At 42.7% G+C, this 20,179-nt stretch overlaps 1 protein-coding gene across 2 annotated transcripts; it reads left to right on the top strand.

Moving 5' to 3' along the window:
• Window positions 1-1,164: 1,164 nt before the first annotated feature.
• Window positions 1,165-18,653, top strand: nop14 (NOP14 nucleolar protein). 2 transcript variants are annotated; one of them, XM_031895304.1, is made up of 19 exons: window positions 1,165-1,489; window positions 2,607-2,741; window positions 3,338-3,479; window positions 4,686-4,831; window positions 5,181-5,315; window positions 6,333-6,455; window positions 7,742-7,870; window positions 8,630-8,837; window positions 8,904-8,957; window positions 9,291-9,421; window positions 9,635-9,720; window positions 10,313-10,448; window positions 10,659-10,760; window positions 10,867-11,020; window positions 14,996-15,155; window positions 15,930-16,077; window positions 16,190-16,311; window positions 16,523-16,678; window positions 17,316-18,653. In XM_031895304.1, the coding sequence occupies exons 1-19, from the start codon at window positions 1,286-1,288 to the stop codon at window positions 17,416-17,418; spliced, it is 2,574 nt and encodes an 857-aa protein (XP_031751164.1). In that variant the 5' UTR covers window positions 1,165-1,285; the 3' UTR covers window positions 17,419-18,653. The 2 variants fall into 2 exon arrangements, with proteins under 2 accessions (XP_031751164.1, XP_002939267.2); XM_002939221.5 differs by having other exon boundaries at window positions 1,166-1,489; window positions 8,630-8,957.
• Window positions 18,654-20,179: the final 1,526 nt, after the last annotated feature.

Below are 20,179 nucleotides of genomic sequence, written 5' to 3'. Positions count from 1 at the left end.
GAACTCTTACATTCAAACAGTTGAACAGATACCCAAGGAAAAATTAGACTGCCGGGTTCCAAACTGGACAAGTGGTAACCCAATCCAAAGAGAAGATATGAGGTTCATGTGCGTCTGCAAATGCAGTTGCAGTCCCAATTGTGCCAAGCTTATTGCCCCCTTGTGACTGCGTCTATAGAATTCTGGGGAAAAGGTGGCATTGTGGGAAAAAATAAGGCGACTGCATTCAAAATCACACACAAAATCACATCTGAAATATTTTCTAAAAATGCATTGTGTTGCATCTAAAAAACATTAGAAACACAATGAAATGGGAATGTATTAAAAAAGCAACTTTTAACACTTGTTAAACAGGCAAAATACAATGAATGAATTAGCTGATGCATTTACTGTAGGTGCACCCAACCCTTTGGCTAATAAGAATCATTTTTTCTTATGAAGAATCATTAGTAAATATATTACTCCTTTCGTAAGTACTTTATACAAAGTTTTTATTTTTTTACTCCTGAAAATACTCTGTTCTGCTTAAAGGAAAATATCACTGTTACATATATATATAGATGTGATTTTAGTATATTATAGTTTGACCCTCTTTATTGATTTTGGATGATTGTTGAATTGTCTGAATATGTACATGTACTTTGCCCTTTTCCAGCCTGCAAATAGTAAATGGTTTTTGGGGTCATTCCCCCAGTAAAAAAAATAAGTCAAACTACTTCATTATGGATTTGATGGCTCATGTCTGTTATTCTTATTTCCTGCTATGTCACTTTCTTTTCAGGCTATTGATCCTGCACACTGCTGCTTGGTTGTTAGGCTAATTAAACCCTAGCAACCAGATAGCAGTTGAAATTAAAAAAAACATTCTCAGAGACGGGCCAAACAAAGGCAATATTTAAAAAACGAAGCCTAATTGCAAGTAGTTTAGGAATTGTGCCCCAGTCTGTACCATGCTACATTCTGCAGTCTGAACAACGCCTTCATTTTGAACTAAACACCCCCTATAGTATTACAGGGTTCTGAAAACGGTGTTGCTTTATTAAACATCTCAGTTTCTATCTTAAAATTCTACTTTGTCACTAAACTATACAGTAATAGGGCCCCTAGAGAAGAAATAACTTCAATTTCCTAACATTGGTTCTAAAGAAGCTGCTGCCGGATACACGTCACACTGCTGCGCCAACTGCTTCCGGCGCTCACAGAGCCCACATGTGCTGTTTCAGTGCGCAGTTCCGGCGCTGCTGTGTATAGTTCGTCCCTGTACTGCGATTGTGACCCCGCTGCCATGGGGAAGAGTGCGGGGAAGAAGGGGAAGCCCCCGGCGGCGGCGGCGGCAGCCCGAGTTATAGCCCAAAAAGCCCGCACGGAGATCAGGGATAACCCCTTCGAGGTGAAGATCAACAAGCAGAAGTTTAATGTGCTGGGAAGGAAAACTGGGAAACACGACGTGGGACTGCCCGGGGTGTCCAAGTCCAAAGCCCTCAAACGGGTAAGAGAATGGGGTCTGTGGTGAGCCGGGGTGTAAAGGGTGTGCGGAGGTACCTGTAGCAGCTGGGGGCTGGGTATGTGATGGGCAGTGTTCCATCAGAGTATCCTGCAGTGTCTGGCAAAGCTGTGCCACTCACACTCAGGCAATTCTTTCACCCTGTATCTTTTATATGAGGAGTCAGACAGGCAGTCGCAGTGCCAGATGCTTCAAGCATGTATTTGGGGGAAGGCACTTAGGCGCATGGAGTAAAGAGGGGAGCAGTAGTTACACCTGAATAAACAGGGCTAGTGCTAAATAGTTGGTGCATTTGTCAAGCTGCTTGCACATGAATTAACCCCTTCATTTACTTGGGGGGGTGTCAGATTTTTGAAGGTCCAAACTACGGCCAGGGCCCTTCTTACTTATGAAATAGGTACAGTGTAGGTCAGTCATAGTTTCAACAATATCTGGGGCAGCAAATACATATTCACTCCAAGTCTTACCCACTATTCACTTACTGGCCATTAGGCTGAGCCTGATGTCCTATTTCTAGTTCTCTGGCAGCCCAGGAGCATGTGCAGTTGAAGCTTACATGGCCCTTACTTTATGTATGTTGTATGTTTATGGCCACAGAATGTTACCAGAGCAGTGGGGAAAGTAAGGCAAGCGGCACGCAACATCTCTATCCCTGCTGCGCTACTATGGCTTTTATTAACAGGTACAGGCAAACAGGGCAGTAGTGGGGAGTACAGGTGGTGCAGTTATGCAAAAAAACTTTGGAGGGGCCTGATTTAACTGCCCCCCGCCTCCCCCACACACTGCAGGCTGACAGTGTGCACAAATGTGAGAACGCGCATTTATCCACACTGGTGCACAATCTTTCAGTGGCTATAGTTGAAGCAGATCCTGTGGTCTGGCCCCCCCCCCTGCAACCATGGGGTCTGCTTCCTCTATAGTTATGCCACTGCTTAGGATATATAGATGCTTAGCCATTAAACTGGTTAAAATTGAACATTATTAGGTAATTGTAGTTGAGAGAAACGAATCAGTGAAAAGAAAAATAGCAATTCAGTTCCTGCACATCTTTCTCCAACATCATGCTACAGATACACAAATAACTCCTGGTTTTGTTTTGCAGCGCAAGGACACTATTCTGATGGAATACCAGCGGCGCGGGAAAGTCAGTGTTTTTATGGACAAGCGCTTTGGGGAATATGACACCAAATTAACCCCAGATGAAAAGATGATGAAGCGATTTGCTATGGAACGGAAGGTAAGGATATTTTTAAAACCATTTTCTTGGCTACTTTTCCCATAAAATATGTCTGTGTTTCCAAGGTGCATGTATAAATTTGCTTATTCAAATGTTGAAATGAAAAATTGTCACCCATGTTCTGCAGCTTTTGGTTTCAGGCTCTATGCAGTACCCTCCCCACGTTACTTTTTTTTGTGGTCCCTCCCAAAGTGTCTCCAGCTATAATAAAAATGATGGAGGTGTTAATTAAGCACCCGTGACTCTTTCATAATGTACATACTGGATGCAAGGGAGTAAAGGGAAACTGTCACTTTTTTAAAACAAAATCTACTGGAATTCCTGAGTTGTCCTGTTGTCTGTTTATATACAAAGGTGAATATGTAGAACAAGCATAGGTTACCTTTGGCACTATAATGGTTGCAGAACTATAACTCTCGGTCTGCTGGTGGAAGATGCTACAGGTTGCTACAGGATGCTTAAGCACCAAACGGTTGTCAACATGAAGCTCAGAGCGAAAGGACAACTGGTCATTATTATGTTGGAATGTGATTATTGTTGATGTTCCACCTTTGTTCCTTTCTTTAGCTGATAATAAATGTGATTATGTACCCTAGAAAAATGCTGAGAGGAAAACCTTATACAATCTGAATGAAGAGGAGGAGCTGACACACTATGGGCAGTCGCTGGCAAATTTGGAAAAACTGAATGACACTGTAGACAGTGACAGCGACTCGGAGGAACGCGGAGCTTTGTCAGGTAACTACAGACACATTTACTTTTAGTCATGGTGACTGGCTGCACATAGCTTTTCCACCTGTCCAGTGAATGGGTTCTAGTTATTAGAGACTGGTATTTGCTTTACAAAAGGTGGCAACCCTAGTGGCACAGCATTGTGCGATACTGCCATCAGAATAATGTATCCCCTTAATAACCTATAATACCCTATTTTGCTTGTGGAATTTTATTTTGGGCTTATGGAAGTAGTGTAGCTTAGAGAGCACTCGGTAACAACAATGCTACCATTCTGCTAATGATCTCAAAGTGTTAGCTAGCTGATATAAGGAATAGCAAAAAACAAAGTGGGGATGTAATGGATTAATGTCCCTTCCACTGACAAGATACATATAAACATATATAGTGCATTGCTGCCCTCTTGGGCGAAATCTTATACATCTCATCTGCATTATTTTTATTTAATATTACATTTTTATTGGCATATTACACAAAAATGCAGTTGCTGGTCAAGTCCCAACCTGTGTTAGCAAAAAAAAGAGAAATTTCCATTCCACTGTTATTCTTGAATCAGAGCATGACAATGGGATTTGAGTAATCAATCAATAAAACCTAACAAAATTATAGCTAAGCCTTGGGATGCTGTCATTATTATGAACACCGCTAATAGATAAGGTGGAGAGAGATACAATTTTTAGTTTTATTTTACCTTAAAAATAAATATAACTAAGTTTGTGTGTGGTTCATTGTGTACAGCTGCAGTGTATATGTTTGCTTCACTGCAGAGATAATGCTCCGTAAAGTTCTATAACAACAGAATGTTTTTGGCAACTTAATGCAGTTCAGTTGCAAAACACAGCAGGACAGTTCTCTGTTAGACAACTGAACTATCACTAGACTGGCCTGTCTTTAAGATGGTATAATACAGTGCTACCAAGTTGAATATTTAGTGTTTTTTAATACTGACTTAAATGTCAAATCAGCATGTCCATTGTGAGCAATTTATATAATAAATGCAAATAGAATTCGGATGACCTGCAGCTAGCAGATCAGTGCACTGGAAGCTGGATTGGAAGAAGTAAGGGTTATTTTATAGTAGGAAGCTCAGCTTTGAAATAGTTCTCTGCCAAAAAAGGCAAATACTTCTTCATACATCTAGACTCTTCCTACCTAATAATCATTGTCACTGATACAACCGAAAGTTTTCTTCTTTTCTGTAACTCTCTGCAGCTGAACTGACTGCTTCCCATTTTGGTGGCGGCGGTGGCCTGCTTAGGAAAAAGGCCCAGTCTGATCAGAAGGATGAGGAGGCTGAAAAACCAAAGAGCCGTAAGGAGCTGATTGAGGAACTGATCATTAAATCCAAACAGGAGAAGGTTTGTTTAGGGTTTTTCTCTTGTTTATCTAAAAGCTTCCAGGAAGTAGGGTTACTGGTCTGTCGGTTCTGGCATAATTGTTGGATACCTGTCACATGTGGCTGTGTATGAAGTTATTGGCACGGGAGAGTGTTGTATATCCAACACAACGGAGATGGCTTTGAGAACTTGTATTCTGTACTCTGCTCCCTTGTCCTTTTATGCTGCATTCCAGTAAGTTACTTGAAACCTCAATAGGGTTTTAAGACTTTTCCAGTCAGTCTAGCTCTTTCATTCCCCTTCATTATCCTCTCTCTGTGCTGACAAAGTTCTGTGACATTTGGTTTTTCTTTTCTTTTTCTTTAAAAAGAGAGAAAGGCAGAGCCAAAAGGAGAAGTCCTTGGAACTGACCGAGAAACTCGACAGTGACTGGAAAGCCATACAGGGACTCCTGTCACACAAAACTCCAAAATCTGAGAGAAAGACGGAGGAAGAAAAGCCAAAGGTAGGTCTGGGGTCATCACTTAAGTACAGTCTAAGTTTTATTTTATAGCACGTAACCATGTGAACTAGTGTTGGATGGCTTTGTAGCATTGGAGAAACTACAGGGTTACTGAATTTAATTTTAAGCACAAGCTGGTTTAAGGGACTGGTCTGATTGCTCTTTTGGAATCAGAAAGAATTTCCCCCCCCTTTCCGAGGCAAAGTGGAAAGGTTTCAGATGGGGGTTCACATTCCTCTAGCAGTAAGTCTATTCCAACTAGCAGTAAGTCAGGGTTCATGTTGAATAAAAGGTTCAGCTAGATGGACCTCTCCCTTTTTTAATCTCAACTGCTGTTTGGGTGGAAGCTAAAAATTAGTACTTTGTTCTTAGACGTATGGTTAAACTTGCAAACACACAGGTATATAGGATCCATTACCAGGAAACCCATTATACAGAAAACTCTGAATTACGGGAAGGCCATCTCCCATAGACTCCATTTTAATTAAATAATTGTAAAAAGTGTTTTCTTTTTCTCTAATAATAATAAAACAGTACCTGTACTTGATCCCAACTAAGATATAATTACCCCTTATTGGGGGCAGAACAGCTCTATTGGGTTTATTTAATGGTTAAATGATTCCCTTTTCTCTGTAATAATAAAACAGTACCTGTACTTGATCCCAACTAAGATATAATTACCCCTTATTGGAGCAGAACAGCCCTATTGGGTTTATTTAATGGTTAAATGATTCCCTTTTCTCTGTAATAATAAAACAGTACCTGTAATTGATCCCAACTAAGATATAATTACCCCTTATTGGGGGCAGAACAGCCCTATTGGGTTTATTTAATGTTATATGATTATTTAGTAGTAGTATGGAGATCCAAATCATGGAAAACCCCCTTGTCCGGAAAACCCCAGGTCCCAGGCATTCTAGATAACTGGTGTCCCATACCTGTACTATATTGTTGGAAGTAACTCTGCATATATATATTTTTCATTTTTCCCCTGACTAATTTCTTTCTGTGTGCCTGTAGCCAGATGAATACGATAAGATTGTCCGGGAGCTGGGATTTGAGATGAAAGCTCAGCCCACAGACAGGATGAAGTCTGAAGAAGAACTGGCTAAGGAAGAGCAAGAGCGGCTGCAGAAACTGGAGGTATTCAGGATATTGTATATAATATTGAGTTCCCATATTTAGGCATCTGGTCAGTCACCTAAAAATGTGCCTGTTGCTAATTTACGGTTTGCTTCACCTGCTCTAGCTTGGCATTGCACATCGTATTGTTAGGTTTGATTGACTCTGATCAACCATAAAAATCCCATTGCTACCTACAAAATTTTGCTGACATTCTGGGTTCTGGATACCTCTGGAACTCAGCAGTGAGTGTTTCCATGTCATTATTGACAGCATGTGTGAATTCCTCTTACTCAAAGTATATGTTTGTAAATTAGCCCCTTGGGCTCGCACACAAGCTGCAGTAAAAACTTTAGTCCTACACTAGAAAAAATAAGAACAGAAACAATTTTATGTATATAATAGTCGTACTACACTATGGGCCAGATTCATGAAATCACGAGTTGGAATCCCGAATGGGATAAATTCGGATTGGATACGATAATTTCTTAAGATCGCAAATATCACGAATATGCTTAAGAAAAAATTGTATTAGTCACGCTAATATCGTATTGGTGATCCGAAAGTCACGAAATTTTTATACCGAACGATCGTAAAATGCAGGAAAACCTTTCTGACTTAGATCCTTCAGTGCATGATTTTGGAAGCCTCCCATAGGGCTCAATTGCACCCTGCAGCTCCAACCCGGCCCAAGGAAAGTCTCCCATAGGGCTCGATGGCACTCTGCAGCTCCAACCCGGCCCAAGGAAAGCCTCCCATAGGGCTCAATGGCACTCTGCAGCTCCAACCTGGCCCAAGGAAAGTCTCCCATAGGGCTCAATGGCACTCTGCAGCTCCAACCCGGCCCAAGGAAAGTCTCCCATAGGGCTCAATGGCACTCTGCAGCTCCAACCCGGCCCAAGGAAAGTCTCCCATAGGGCTCAATGGCACTCTGCAGCTCCAACCCGGCCCAAGGAAAGTCTCCCATAGGGCTCAATGGCACTCTGCAGCTCCAACCTGGCCCAAGGAAAGTCTCCCATAGGGCTCAATGGCACTCTGCAGCTCCAACCCGGCCCAAGGAAAGTCTCCCATAGGGCTCAATGGCACCCTGCAGCTCCAACCTGGCCCAAGGAAAGTCACAATAACGAAGCTTGAATGAATCCGAAACTTTCGTACTCGGCGCGACAATACGATTTTGTCGCAAGGTACGAAAAAGTCACGGAAAATACGCTTGGAGCGTTCGTGGATTAGTAAATTTGCCCCTATGCCATGCTTGCTTTTTGCACAGTCTCTGACAATGAACCTGTTTTTGTCTCATTGAATTACAGGCTGAAAGGCTCAGGCGAATGCGAGGAGATAAAGACCAGAAATCCAAGAGAGCCAAGCACATCTCAGCTGATGATTTAATGGATGGATTCATACTGGATAACGATGACCGTGTGATGCTTTCCTATAAGGTCTGTTACATCACTGCCTAACTAGGGGTAGGCAGAAGAGGCAGCTGCCTAGGGCGCAACGATTGGGGGGCGCCTGGCTGGAGCCTCTCCTGCCTACCCCTAGTCATTTTCCTCTGTCATTGCCCCTGCCGCATGTCACTAGCAGTGGAGGCAATGACCGTTCTGATCGCGCCCCCCCCCTCGCACCACTCCCCCCCCCCCCCCCCCCCTCGCTTGTGCTTTGGTGCGTATGCGCTGTTCGGGGGGGGGTGGCCGACCCAGTTGCCTAGGGCGCCTGGTCAGCTTGGCCCGCCCCGACGTCACTGTGACGTCACTGTGACATCACTACATAGTAAGTTGGGTTGAAAAAAGACATACGTCCATCACGTTCAACCATAATGCCTATATATAACCTGCCTAGTTGATCCAGAGAAAGACAAAAAACCCCATCACGCTTCATCATGGGGTCAGATCATGAGTCAAACCTTCAGCTTCATCTTAAACAATAGCTGCTCCAACGAGGCAGAATTCTGCACTGCTTCTGGGTGTGCATCTCAGTATTTAAACATGGGAAAAAATAACTTTCTTTTCCAGTAGGTTTAGGCAGTGATCTAAGTGCCTCAATATTCCAATATCCCCTACTCATCCTGCATCACCTCCTGGTGATGTCAGCATTATGGAAGTAGGTAGGCTGCAACCAATCAGCCCACTAGAATATTCAGTGTTTACATGTTCTCTCTATGAAAGTAAGCAAATACATGTAACATATTTTCACTATAGGATGGTGCCATGAATCTTCCTGAGGACATAGAGCTGGAGGATGTTGGCAAAGACACCATTGGTGATGAGGATGAGGAGGGCAGTGGCGATGAGGAGGAAGAGGAGGGCAGTGGTGATGATGAAGAGGGCAGCAGCGGTGAAGAGGAAGACGTTGAAGGAAGCGAGGATGATGCCTCGGACAATTATTCTGACCTAGAGTCTGATGCAGGTAGTGAGGAACCAGGCAGCGATGCTGAAAATACAAAGATGGAAGAAAAAGAGAAAAAGAACAAAGAGAGAAAATCTGGTGCAAAGGCTGCCAAGTCTGAGCTTCCCTTTACTTTTGCTGGTATGACTCTTGTCTTTATAACTGAGCATCAGGTAACAGAGGGTCCTATATGTACTTAGTGAAACACATTGTGTAGTGCCCTACATCTCCCACTAGAGGGCACAGACTCATATATGGCCTAAATAGCTCTTGAGTTGTCTTTTGGATATGGCCACATATGGGTGCATAGCTGTCTTTTTGGTTTTGGGGCATGTAGCTGTGGGATAGTCCAGACAGTTGCCACCCTGTGTGCTTCAGCCAGGTCATATAACGCTAGTGTACTTAAGAGGGTCTCTGTCCCACATATACAAACCCACTGTTTCTCATTATAAAATACTTCATGTTTCTTTACAGCTCCTGAGTCCTATGAAAGTTTCCAGTCTCTCTTGTCTGGGAAACCTGTGGAACAGCAGCTGGTTGTTTTGGAGAGGATCCAGAAGTGCAACCACCCAAGCCTGGCCGAAGGAAACAAGGCTAAGTTAGAGGTGCGCTCTATTAGTATCTTAGAAGAGTAACCAATACATATGAGTTCCAAGAGTAGCCACGTAACATACTGGGCTCAACAGCACCAGCAGGCTCCCTTATTCGTTACCGCCATTGTCTATCATGGACCTATGAATTGACCCAGATAGCCGCTTGCTTGATGTTTTGTCATCTCAGTGTCCTTGATTTTAATCGTCCTTTTAACTCTCTTCTAGAAACTGTTTGGGTTCCTGCTGGACTACATAACCGATCTGGCAAGCATGGACTCACCTGATCTGAAAGCAATCGACAAGCTGGTCATGTAAGTATATCGGAGCAAAAATCCTGATTATTAGGTGGAGGACAGGGCTTGCATTGAAGTTAAAGGCTTGTGGAGGTTTTCACACTGCATTGATCTCTACCAAAAACAATTTTTAGACCTACTATAAATAAATTAACTAACTGCCCCTGACCAGAAAAAAAGACAGAAGCTGCCAACAGGACTCCATTAACCAAGTGGGGCTAAAGAATGTCAGGCATGTCTTATTCCAAGTGGACCTAATCTTTTAAAATTCCACCACCGGGAAACAGCATGTTATGATCCCTCCAACTCCATCTACCCCTTGATAGGATAATAGGCAGAACTATTCTCTGCTATGTCTGTTTGCCAATTCTAAAGATGGCTGTTTGTCATTGGGGGCAAGATCAAGCATGTTAGGCATGCAAAGAGTTAAGTGTTTGTGATCATTTTTGTTATTGGGGCTGACAGAATACATTTGTTTGTATTTTGCTGAATAGTTCAGGGTTATCTCTAGGGTGGAATGCGTGTGGATGATCCCTTTAATATGAATAGTATGGCCGGTCTTGGAATGCTTCTTACATTTCCCTGTAATTCCCTCCCTCGCCTCTCACAGCCCCCTGTACAATCTGTGCCAGATGTTTCCTGAAGCCGCAGGTACTTGTGTCAGAAACGCCCTCGACGAATCTGCGCGTGCCATTGACAAAATGGTAGAAGCCAAAGGCCGGGCTGCCCTCCAAGGGATACATGTGGTAGGTATTCTCTAGCTGCGGAGGGGGAGGGGGAAGAAACCTACACAAACACATTATCTTACATCTTTGAAGTGACAGTTGTGCAAAAGTGCCAGCCTTGCTGCCAATGGCTCATTTACATCTATTACACTGGTCTCTGTGATTTATTTGTGTCACAGGATTTTTTCTTTGTTTAAATGTGGTTGTGTAATTGTAGGGTTTGTCTTGCAGCTTGTCCACCTCAAAATTACAGCAATCCTATTCCCCACGTCTGATTTCTGGCATTCTGTGGTCACCCCAGCCATGATTCTGATGAGCCAGTTACTAACGTTGGTAAGGCAGACTCTCTAGTGCCAGTTAAATGTGTATGTGTGTATACAAAATGCATAATAATGTAATACAATTGCTACTTTTTTAACCCTTGCGGTCTCTATTCCAGTGCCCAATCTACTCATTGGAAGATGTTGCTGCTGGCCTGTTTGTGTGCTGCATGTTTCTGGAGTATGTTTCTCTCTCCAAAAAGTTTATCCCAGAGCTGATAAACTACCTACTAGGAGTACTTCATCTAGCGGTGCCAAGGAAAGAGTCACTAGGTATGTTGCTTTGGTAACGATACAGTCTGTGTCACTGTTGTGTGGCAATGGCATTCATATAACCAATCAAAAAGCAGGAACTTCTGTTACTTCATAAACGTTCGAACTGCATAATAATAATTTTGTATGTCGCCCAATCTTGACCAATATCCATGTACTATATCTGTCAGTGTGCAGATCAGGCAGGTTCTGGCTCCTGTTGACTTCCTCATCTGCCAGTAAGGCATGTAGTAGCCAGTATGGTGCATCGGCATATAGTAGCCAGTATGGTGCATCTGCATCTTCCTATACACCATGTTGGCCAGGGCCATACTGTGATTGGACCCTTGTACACTTGCCATCCAATTGGCCCAGGCTGGACTGGCAATCTGTGGGTTCTGGCAAATGCCAGAGGGGCTGCTGTAAGGTGCCATAGACACTCACTATTTATTGGGCTGCTGGGGGTCATTTGGGCCTCTGTGTACTGGGAATGCTGGGGCCCAGTCTGGCAATCTGTGGATTCTGGCAAATGCCAGAGGGGCTGCTGTAAGATGCCATAGACACTCACTATTTATTGGGTTGTTGAGGGGGTGTTTGGGCCCCTGTGTACGGGAAATGCCAGGGATTTATTTTTGGTCCCAATCCAGGCCTGTGGGCTCAGATCGGTCAGAGAGAATGTACCCAATCAGCCCCTGTATGTCCTTATTTAGATTTCTTTTCAGTCCTGTTATTTACAGAGAATAATGGCAGAAAAAATCGTGATTTTAGCGCTTGGGTTTCTCAGTGCAGTCCCCACCTAATCGCTTTGGCTGCTTTATAACTGATTAAAAAATAGATTACGGTTTTGTGGAATGAGAGATCCGTTCAGAGGTCACCACCCTTAACTAATAACGTTTCCTGAAAAATATGATTTTGTTTTTAGTATATGCAATAAAATTGTGTTTTTATGTTTCCATTTCCCCTGGAAACTGTTGACAGTGTTGAGATTTTGCCAGGGGGGGGAATCTGGACGCGCAGTGTAAACTTGGCAGCCCGACAGTGTTTTAGGTCAAAACTGTTGGATAAGTGATTCTGATCCTCCATGTGGTTAAAGTGCAATCTGGGAAGGAACTGAGAGCATAATAGGGAATACAGCTCAGATATACAGTGTCCTGCAGTTCAGACTCTTTATCAAGTCTCCCTTTTTACAGAATGACAAAATGCTTGAAATCTCGCAATTTATTTCAGTTATTTTAATCTCCCACTATTCTGAACTCCCCGTGCAGATTCCTTGCTTGCTGTTGGGTAACAGAACACCTTGCAGGTAAAGAGAGTTGGTTTAGGAAGGTCTGGGGCCCCAGCAGCAGTGCCATTTCCAAGGATTTTTGCAAAAAGTCTCTGCTGTGTGCGCCACCTAGTGGTTGAGTTTGAACATTAGCAAAACTAGTGTAAATAGACCAAAGGGATTCTGGGAACAAATTCCTTAAGGATCCTAAAAAAAATCCAATTTACATGAGTTTATCCTATAGGCTTAAGCTTACCCACTGGTGTAACAATCCCTTCTGCTTTTGCAAAATTAAGAAACACTTTGAAACGGAATTTAAACCCACCCAAAATGGATTGATGTAAACTTATTCAGAGAGGTCCCTGAGAACTTTTGCAATTTACATATTTTTTAGTGGTTTCTGGGAAATCAGTAGTTTTAGACTGCTGATATAGGGCTCATCCATAGCCTAAGATCCAGTCTCTGTATTTTCTATGTACTGCATTGTATAGTCAGTTAACCCTAGGGTTGCAGGGTTGTTGAGCCAAAAGTCTGATATTTGCAGTCTAAATCTGCTAATATCACAAAAACCTAAAAAAAAAAAAATAAATGTAAATTGAAAAAGTGCTCAGTAAAGGAGTAAGTTTACATCAATGACATATTTGGGTTTAGATGCCCATTAAAGCAGAGATTCCCATACAGTGGTGCTGGTATCACTAATGGTGCCCAGTGTAGGGGTTGGGCGCCCAAACTGAATTTCAGTTGAAGGAGGATTAAGGAAGAAATGCTTATTCACTCTGATTACTGCCCTAGGAACTACCGAAGAGTGACCATTATGCTTTCATAATAATCTAGTTGGTTAGAGAACACTTGGACCACAGAGGGGGGGACCCAAAGCTAAAACCTGTTGATTCATATTTATCAATGGAGAATAAAGGTGGCCATACGTGGGCCGATTGTATGTATATATATATATATATATATATATATATATATATATATATATATATATATATATATATATATATATATATATATATATATATATATATATATATATATAAATATAAAAAAATATATTTTATCAGCCTGTGTAGGGGAAACAACGACTGGCCTGCCTAACCGATATCTGGGCTGAAATCGGGCAGATATCGATTGGGCAGGCTAAGAAATTTAGTCGGATCGGGGGCCGCATCGGCTCGTTGATGCGGTCCCCAAACTGACTGCGCCTGTTCCAATCGTTATAATTCGATCGTTTGGCCCCAGGGCTAATTGACTGAATTAGCCTAAATTCCCCCAATATCGCCACTCGTAGGTGGGGATATCGGGAGGAGATCCGCTCACTTGGTGACATCCCCAGGCAAGCGGATCTTTACGTGTATGGGCACCTTAACTCACTGCTTCCTCTGTGGTGGATTCTGATTACACATTGGGGGCGCAATCCCTTTATCCTGGATTTACTGACCTGCTAGATACATGGGCCGCGCAATTCAGTTATTGCATTCTTCTATTATCTGCAGAACAGAAGATTGGATGGTGCTTATCGGGCAGCCATCAGCCCAGCACGTTCTCTCATTAATCATTACCCCTGGGTCAGGGAGCCCCGGGCAGCTCCACAGCAGATTTTATCTCATTAGATTGTTGCAATATCCCGTCAGCCTTGGGCAGAACAGTCTGTAGAGATGCGCGGTTCTACTGTTTATAAACATATGGGTTCCACTTTGTGCATATGGCTTATTAGCTGCAGACTTCCTTTGGGAGGGGATTGGATCCTTCTTAAAGGGGTTGTTCACCTTGAAAGTAACTCTTAGTAGGATGTATACATTGATATAATGAGGCAATTTGCAATTGGTTTTTATTTGTTGTGTTTTTTCTGTTATTTTTGTTCAGCAGCTTTCCAATGTGGAATTTCAGCAGCTACCTGGTTGCTATGGTCTTGTTTACCCTAGCAACCAGGCAGTGGTGTGAATGAGAGACTGGAATATGAATAGAAGAGGGACTAAATAGAAAGATAAGAAATAAAAAGTAAGGGAAAATGATGGATGCGCCGAATCCAGGGTTCTGATTCAGACTAATCCACGCTCCTGGCCGAACTGAACCCAAATCCTTACAATCACGTGACTGATTCTGAACATAGTGGTTTCGGTGCATCCCTAATAAAACTAAAATTGTAGCTTCAAAGAGCAACATTTTTTTTGGGGGGGGGGGATACCGGAGTCAGTGACCCCATATAAAAGCTGGAAAGTACACTCTTTTACATACTAAAAGTTAGCTTAAAGGTGAACCACCCCTTTAATAAGTTTGTCTGTGATATTTAAAGGAGAAGGAAAGCCATTTTGGCATTTTACTGCCAATAGAATCGCTACATTAGTGCCACCTAGAACCCTATATTTATTCTGCAGAAAGCTTTACTATACCTGAGTAACAGCCCTAGAAGCTCCTCTGTTTGTTTGAGATTGCAGCTGCCATTTTAGTGTGTTGTCAGTAGCTTCCATGCTGCAGCTCTGGCTGCTAGTAGCTCAGATCACACAGCACAGTTGGGAGGGGGAGCAAGAGACGATGATGTACTATTTGATGATTGTACTGTTTATCACATACCTGGAACTATAGCCCAGTGACCAACCTTCATACAGTCGTAATGGGATTAGGAGCTCAAGGTAATGGAAGCATAAAGGGGAGAGGGCTGATTTAACAGAGTGGGAGGAAGGGTACAGAGAGGAAGAATAAAAAGCAATGATCTTGACTCGTTACAGATTATGTCCTGGTTCCGCCCTTTAAACCACATGGGAAGAACTCTGAGCTTCTACTGGTTGGGAACAATGAGGACATTGACACCTGGGTGAAGAAGCCCCTCCCAATAACTGCAATCAATGGGCTTTCTGAAAGCAGTGAGCTGGAAATCAGTCACTTCAAGTAAGTCCTGATAGGTGTGTGTGTGGGGGGGTGGGAATGTTTTTTCATAAAACCTTTCTACACTGGTTTAATGCTTTACTGTACTGGGCATGAAGCTGTGACATTGGGTTTGGAAAGGTGCAGAGGTTAAAGTCCCATGTTACAGCTGCAGGCTCAGTTCTGCGACCATGGGAGATGGATTTTCAGATCAGCAAATATTTGCCCAATGTGACCCCCCAGGTGGAGGGAATAATTGGGCTGACGCTATGGGCCAGTGATTGCTTCGCCAGGGATTCTGTCCAGACCCATCTGCCAAATGCAGCCCTGACAGTCAGTAGCAGATATGCGATGACACTGTTATCTTTGTGACCCCATTTATGTGCCAATAAACTACCAACTAGTAGCGTAGTGAGTGCCAAGTTGGCAGGCAATGTGAGACTGTGTAGGGCCAGTGTTTCATTTTCCTGCAAATTCTGGTCGGTCATTCTTAGTCTTGTGTGTATCTGTACAATACAGAGTAACCTGAGGGCTTGGACTAGAAGTTGGGGAAGGGGTTTGCTAACCGTAGCACAGGGCCAAAAGCAAAGCAACTGGTTGGACACGACAGAGACCAGTTATAACAAAGCTTCACAGACTGGGCATAGCTCACAGATAGTACTCAATATGAATATAAAAGTGAATGTGTGTTCTTCTATACAATTAAACAATGTTTTTGTGGTTACAATGCCTTATGGTTATTTCTGAGCTGTTCCTTATTAAGGTCTCATAATTTTGCTTGGCGCTGTTTTCTCTCAGGTTGACGTGTATAGCAACATGTCTGGATCTAGTAAGGCGGTGTGTGGATATTTATGGGCCTTTACCTGCTTTCCGAGAAATCTTGAATCCTATTACAACTCTCCTCAGTAAGCATTTACCAACCAGGGACTACTCCCTGCAAATTCAGGTAAGCCTGCAAGGTCTGGGCAATTGTGCCCCAAACATAAACCTGCCAGTATAACCATTGCTCATTGGCTACCAAGTTACCAAAAGCTACTTTTTTTAACTCTTACTTGCAGGAATTGCAAGCAGATATATTGAGGACTATTGAGAAGAATAACAAGAAACCGTACCAACCGCTGGTGTTTGAAAAGCAGATGGCTGTGCCAATGAAAATGTTCACACCAAAATTAATGCCAGTGTGGGTATCTGCCTGGGTATTGCTTGTACAGCCTGTACTATATGTCTTTGTGAAAATAAGGGTGCCCTAAGCAATGAGACATATTGGTTATATCATTCTTTTCCATGATTGGCAGCCATATTGAGCTGATAGTCCCTGGCATACAGGATGGTGCTTGCCTACATGGATGTTTTGTCGAACAGTTTGCCCATTCAGACTTTTCCTGTTGCAGGCTTGAGTTTGGCAGAAAACAGGGTTGCAACCAGCAAGAGCGCGAAAGAAAGAAGCTAATTCACAAGCACAAGCGGGAATTCAAGGGAGCTGTCCGAGAAATTCGTAGAGACAACCAGTTCCTGGCCAGAGTCAAGTTGTCCGAGACCATGGAAAGGTAAGTGATTGGCTACACTCTGTCATTTACACAGTGGTCACGTTTATACAGTTAGTGGTCACGTTTACACAGTTAGTGGTCACGTTTACACAGTTAGTGGTCACGTTTACACAGTTAGTGGTCACGTTTACACAGTTAGTGGTCACGTTTACACAGTTAGTGGTCACGTTTACACAGTTAGTGGTCACGTTTACACAGTTAGTGGTCACGTTTACACAGTTAGTGGCCACATTTTTTACAGTAAGTGGTCACAGTTCAGCATTTTGTTATTTGTTGACATTTACAATTAAATGTCAACAAAGAGACCGTAACCAAATAACCCTAATTAATTACTCTTTGTCTTGAAATTATTTCCCGTTTTATAAACATGAGCAATTTGGCTTCATTACCTACCTGTATATCGCTGGGAACTAGAATTTTACTCAGTTTTGCTGAGGCCGTATTTATAAGAATATAATAATATAAAAATTCCTTGAAGCACGACCTTTAAATGGACTGCCCCTCAGTGACTTGTATCGCGTATATCCTTATCGATTACAGGATTGTGTATGTTAGTATGTATATAAATGACATAAATGTACATTAGAAACATTATACTGGAACTTCCGTATTACAACCTTCTAATTTGTATCTCCAGGGATGCTGAAAGGAAGAGGAAAGTGAAAGAGCTTTTCAATAGTCTTTCAACTCAAGAGGGTGAATGGAAAGCGCTGAAAAAGAAGAAGCTGAAGGGGAGATGATGGGGATGAAGGCAGATTGGACTGTTGGGGAAAGGGCTGAGACACTTGCAGGTTCTGCGTATCTATCACTTTTCCTTCATTGTAAAGGACAATTTTTAACCACCTCCTATTGGAAGCATTGTCTAATGTTGCTGTCGCTTTTAGAGTCACTTGCTTTAGAGCAAGAAAAATACACGTACAATGTTTTACAGTGGGATACGTGTATATACCAATTGTGTATTCTGTAGCCCAGGAAATAACTGGATATCAGGCTAAGATCTGACCCAAGTATGTATGTCTGGCTCAACGTTCTGAATAACAAATGATGGGTAAACTGAGGATGCTCATTGCAATGTATATGAAAAGGCTACTGGGTGTGCAGCAGGGGGCCACAAAGGAATACACTGATACTATGCAACTATTAAAGAGATTTCCCAAAACACATCAGTTAATAGAGCTGCTCCAGCAGAATCCTGTATTGTAATCTGTTTTTCAAAAGAAATTTGACATGGGGCCAGACCAGTGATCCCCAACATGTTGCTCCCCAACCCCTTGGATGTTGCTCTCAGTGCCCCCAAACCAGGGAGTTATTTTTGAATTCCTGACTTGGTGGCAAGTTTTGGTTTAATAAAAATAAGATTTGCTACCAAATAAAGCCCCTGTAAGCTGATAGTGTGCATAGAGGCCCCTAATAGCCAATCTTAGCCCTATTTGTCACCTCCATGAACTATTATGGTGCTTGTGTTGCTTTTCAAGTCTTTTTACATTTGACTGTGGCTCACAAGAAAGTTTGGGGGCCCCTGGGCTAGACTTATTCGTACTTTCCCAGAGTGCCACAGCCATGTGACCTGTGCTCTGATAAACTTAGCTGCAAGTTGGAGGGATATCACCCCCCTCCTTTTACTCCCCCAGCAGCAGATCAGCAGGACAATGGGAAGGGAGCAAGATAGCAGCTCCCTGACACCTGTATTGCTAAGAATTCTCCCATGCCCCACCTAGTTGTCAATTGACTGGTCTTGGTCATGACTCCTTCAGTTACATGGGGGTAGGAGAAACAATAGGTTATCTGAAACAGTTACTGCTGGCTCCTTAAAGCTCAGACTCAGGCGCAATGCACTGAAATGACGCCTACACACCAATATTACAGCTAAAACAATAAGTTTATTGACTTAAAAATCATAATGTAAATGGTAGAATGAATTATTTGCAATGTGATCAGTGTAATATAGTAATAAAAACTTACATCATAAAAATTATGACTGAATCCCTTTTTGGTCCCTTATGGTCCCCAAGTACCTGGGTTCTACATGGTATTATCTGTTTGCTCGTGGTGGAATTAAGACCTGGCTGTTATTCATTTCAGCTTTGGCCGGTCATGCTTCCCATTGCTTGGCATTGTGACTTGGGTTCATCTTATGTAAGGACGGAGGTTGAGAGAATGTTCATTATGATCCACGTGATGTGTTTCTCCTGACTGCCTGACTCTATAAAAGGGAAACCTTTTCTGTATTTATGATGTCCTGTTTGCCCTGCCTCCTTGGTACTGAGGCTAAGCCCAAGCACTGAGAGCTGACTGCAAGGCAATGTAATGAAAGTATGAGCACATAGAGGGTTCCGACACATCAGTCAGAGAACAAATCGGATTATCGCTACTCCGGGGCTACAGGAGTGGCCCTGCTTTTGCTGTTGTTTCACGTAAGCAATTATGTGATGAACAGACCAGGCCGATACTGTATTTTTTTCAAAGGTGTTTATTTATTAATTTGTAACATAAAACAACATAAAACATTGACATTGGTTCTACAAGCGTTTTCTTTTCATGCCAGAATGTAACGGTACATTGGGTTAAATAATCAGTAATGTCCTACTCAAAATGGTGTTCAGATTCCTATCAAGGAGGGGAGGGTTTGGGATTGCCAGTGGAGGTTTGCGTTCCCAAGGAGGCCCCTGTGGCGTTATTCCATGGCTTCGACCCATGTTCCCCATATCTTGTCATACTTTTGAGGGCATCCTCTTGCTATATAGGTGATTTGTATCAGTGGTAGAAGGGCTTTAAGTAAATTGAGCCAGCTGGCAATTGTTGGGGGAGAGTGTGCCATCCACTGAAAGAAGATGGTTTTCCTGGCATAAAACAGTAGTGTTCTATAAAGGATGCGCAATGCTGTTTTGGGGGTAATGTCATCCACAATGCCAAGTAGGCAGACCTTGGGACTGAGTATTTTAGGTAAGGATGTTGTGTTTTGGATATGGTCTAGGACCTGATTCCAAAATTGGTGTATTTGTGGGCAAGACCACATCAAGTGAAAGTAGTTGGCCTCTGGGGCACCACATTTGGGGCACTGGGACGAATTGCGGATTCCCATACGGTATAGTCGAAATGGGGTCAGATGGAGTCAGGCCGATACTGTATTACATTGCATTGTACTTTCCAGCTAAAGAAGCACAATAAGTACAATAGGATAGATAAGCAGCCATCTTGTTTAGTAAATGTGTTGCTGCTTTCCAGCTTCTCTGAGCTACAGGTCCCTAGAAGGACACTACTGGGCAAGAAGTGTTATAATGATTCTTTCTCACAATTACAGGTTGTTTAAAACCTACTAAAAGACATATTCATATTTTGGAGTTGGTCCAATAGCCATTACTGGGCCAGTACGGATCATAGTATACAATTTAGTGCATCTATAGACTGCTAATTAAGTCTTAATGGGGGAGGGGCACACTACATAGTTTGAGTTGATTCAACTTTGGATCATACCATCTTATATTGAAAGAAAGCAGTGGG

Source organism: Xenopus tropicalis, chromosome 1 (genome assembly GCF_000004195.4).
Source record: "Xenopus tropicalis strain Nigerian chromosome 1, UCB_Xtro_10.0, whole genome shotgun sequence".
Lineage (NCBI taxonomy): Eukaryota > Metazoa > Chordata > Amphibia > Anura > Pipidae > Xenopus > Xenopus tropicalis.
The sequence above is the reverse complement of the archived record's forward strand: the minus strand, read 5'-3'. Positions and strand labels throughout refer to the sequence as shown.

Excerpts from the sequence above, each read along its gene's own strand:
- nop14 (XM_002939221.5), top strand. The coding sequence starts at position 1,286 with ATGGGGAAGAGTGCGGGGAAGAAGGGGAAGCCCCCGGCGGCGGCGGCG. Across the intron at positions 10,449-10,658 it reads CCCTCCAAGGGATACATGTG|CTTGTCCACCTCAAAATTAC; the intron begins GTAGGTATTCTC and ends TTTGTCTTGCAG. Across the intron at positions 10,761-10,866 it reads TGAGCCAGTTACTAACGTTG|TGCCCAATCTACTCATTGGA; the intron begins GTAAGGCAGACT and ends TCTCTATTCCAG.